The sequence below is a fragment of the Pinus tabuliformis genome, chromosome 5_1 (genome assembly GCF_031772625.1).
Source record: "Pinus tabuliformis cultivar Carrire ecotype Pingquan chromosome 5_1, CPIR1, whole genome shotgun sequence".
In the NCBI taxonomy this organism is placed as follows: domain Eukaryota; kingdom Viridiplantae; phylum Streptophyta; class Pinopsida; order Pinales; family Pinaceae; genus Pinus; species Pinus tabuliformis.
The window spans coordinates 641,570,770-641,573,192 of NC_142305.1; the positions used below are offsets into that span (position 1 = coordinate 641,570,770).

The following is a 2,423-nucleotide window of genomic DNA, read 5'->3' on the forward strand; positions in this document are numbered from 1 at the left end:
ATAGAATGAAATTTAAAAAAGAATGAATAAAGTTGATAGTCACAAAATTTAACCCAGTAACCAATGGGAACGAAACACACACTCAGCAAATTGCCATGGCCAGCTTCATAAACGAATAAAGTTGATAGTCACAAAATTTAACCCAGTAACCAATGGGGACGAAACACACACTCAGCAAATTGCCATGGTCATATTCATAAACAGAATAAAGTTGATAGTCACAAAAATTTAACCCAGTAACCAATGGGGACGAAACACGCACTCAGCAAATTGCCATGGCTAGCTTCATAAACAGAATAAAGTTGACAGTCACAAAAATTTAACCCAGTAACCAATGGGGACGAAACACACACTCTGGCAAATTGCCATGGCCAGCTTCATAAACAGAATAAAGTTGATAGTCACAAAAATTTAACCCGGTAACCAATGGAGACGAAACACACACTCAGCAAATTGCCATGGCCAGCTTCATAAACAAGCCATGCTTTAAACGAAGAGCTTTTAAAGCTCAACATACGCTGTTAGAGCGGCCCTCGTGCCTGTACTCTGGCCACACGCACTGTTCGCAGAGTACTTGCAATTTTCTCTTCACATGTATTACCACTGCAATTTCCTGTCGTATTCTGTCCCAAATCCCTCATGGAAGCGACACATTTCGACAGCAGAAGGATCATCTACTAGATCTCCTCGCAGCAGTTAAAAATCGGCAAGCCTATATATACACCCTTTTCTACCCGCACCCAATTATCAATACTCGCTGCTTGGCTCCGATTCTGTGACGATATATAGATATACAAGTTCGGTTTGGTTAGTTTCTGGTTTAATGGCTTCGGAGGCCTTGGTCGCAGCGCTGGCGATGGCGCTCTTACTCGGTGAGAAAATCCCTCTCTGCTTGTCGTAAAAAAGCTAACACTGACCTGTGAGTTTGTTTGTGTTGATGCAGGGTGCGGTGGAGTGAGCGGAACAGTGTTCACCTTTGTGAACAAGTGTTCCGAGACAATCTGGCCGGGCGTCGCGGGAGGTGGCGGAACGTCTCTAGGCGGTGGCGGCTTTGCCCTCTCGCCGGGACAGTCTGCTCCGCTGAACGCCCCGACGGGTTGGTCTGGCCGTTTCTGGGGCCGCACAGGCTGCAGATTCAACGCGTCCGGCACCGGTTCCTGCGCCACGGGGGACTGCTTTCACGGCCTCAAATGCGATGGCTCTAGCGGTGTGCCGCCCGCCACTCTAGCGGAGTTCACAATCGGCGGCAACGCTGAGAAGGATTTCTACGACGTGAGTCTTGTGGACGGGTACAACGTCCCGTTAAGCATCCGCGCGGCGGGCGGTACGGGGGATTGCCGGACCGCTGGGTGCAGCTCCGATCTTCGTAACAGCTGCCCTGCGGAACTGAGCGTGAAGGGCAGCGACGGGCGGGTGATTGCCTGCAAGAGCGCGTGCAATGCCTTCGGAAGTCCGGAGTATTGCTGCACGGGTGACCACGGTAACCCTCAAACCTGTACTCCCACCAAGTATTCAAAGATTTTCAAGGCCGCTTGCCCAACGGCGTACAGCTACGCTTATGACGATGCCTCCAGCCTTGTCACCTGTACCCATGCCGATTATACCATCACCTTCTGTCCAACAGCTGCCTGTTAGACTATATCAGGTCCTCTGGTTTTCTTCGTCAAAGTCTTCTCGGAAGTATACTTGGCCTTATTACTTAGTATGTATAGCACTGTTTTTCTCTCGGCTGCGGATGAAGAAGAGCCTCTTCTAATTATCAACATGCCGTATTGTATATCGTTTGTATTACCCCGATCTCTATATAAAAGTTTGCAGTGCAAACGTTGAAAAAGACTTCATTAATGAAGTAACAAGATCTTAATTAAAATTTATCTAGCCAAGTTCTAAGGAAAGCCCTCAGGTTACAGATTTGACGGTCACGCTTGTCCATGAAGTCAGATGATAGTTTTTTAATTTATTTTCGTTCATCATTTAAATATGGGATATAAAAATAATTTTTATTAAAAAAAATTGAATTTAATTTTATTAAAATTTAATTCTAATTCAAAAGAGGAAATTGATAAAGTGATATTTTTCAAAACATTTTTTCTAATTAAATTTAATTGAAATCAGAATAGATTTTTAAAAAATCGAGTTTATGTTATTTAATGTATAAAATTACAGTGTTGCAATTTGAATAACAAAAAATCACAATCTTGTTTGAAATTTCAAGTTGTGAAAAATGTTATTTCCTCCATAAGTTAGATTGAGTTTTTTTTATTTATACTACTAAACTAGTCAATGGTTTATTGTAATGATGTATAATCATTGTTTATATAATTTCAAACAAATTTAAAACTCATGTTGAACCATTCTCTAAAAGTTTTCAAGTAGTTTGATCTAACCTATTAACTATAATGTATTTTGAAGAGGAAAAATCA

General features: G+C 42.5%; 1 protein-coding gene across 1 annotated transcript; it reads left to right on the forward strand.

Annotated features, from left to right (window-relative positions):
• Window positions 1–437: 437 nt before the first annotated feature.
• On the forward strand, window positions 438–1,895 carry LOC149166622 (pathogenesis-related thaumatin-like protein 3.5). Its single transcript, XM_089431378.1, has 2 exons — window positions 438–872; window positions 944–1,895. Exons 1-2 carry the CDS (start codon window positions 824–826, stop codon window positions 1,633–1,635), a joined length of 741 nt encoding a protein of 246 aa, XP_089287504.1. The 5' UTR covers window positions 438–823; the 3' UTR covers window positions 1,636–1,895.
• Window positions 1,896–2,423: the final 528 nt, after the last annotated feature.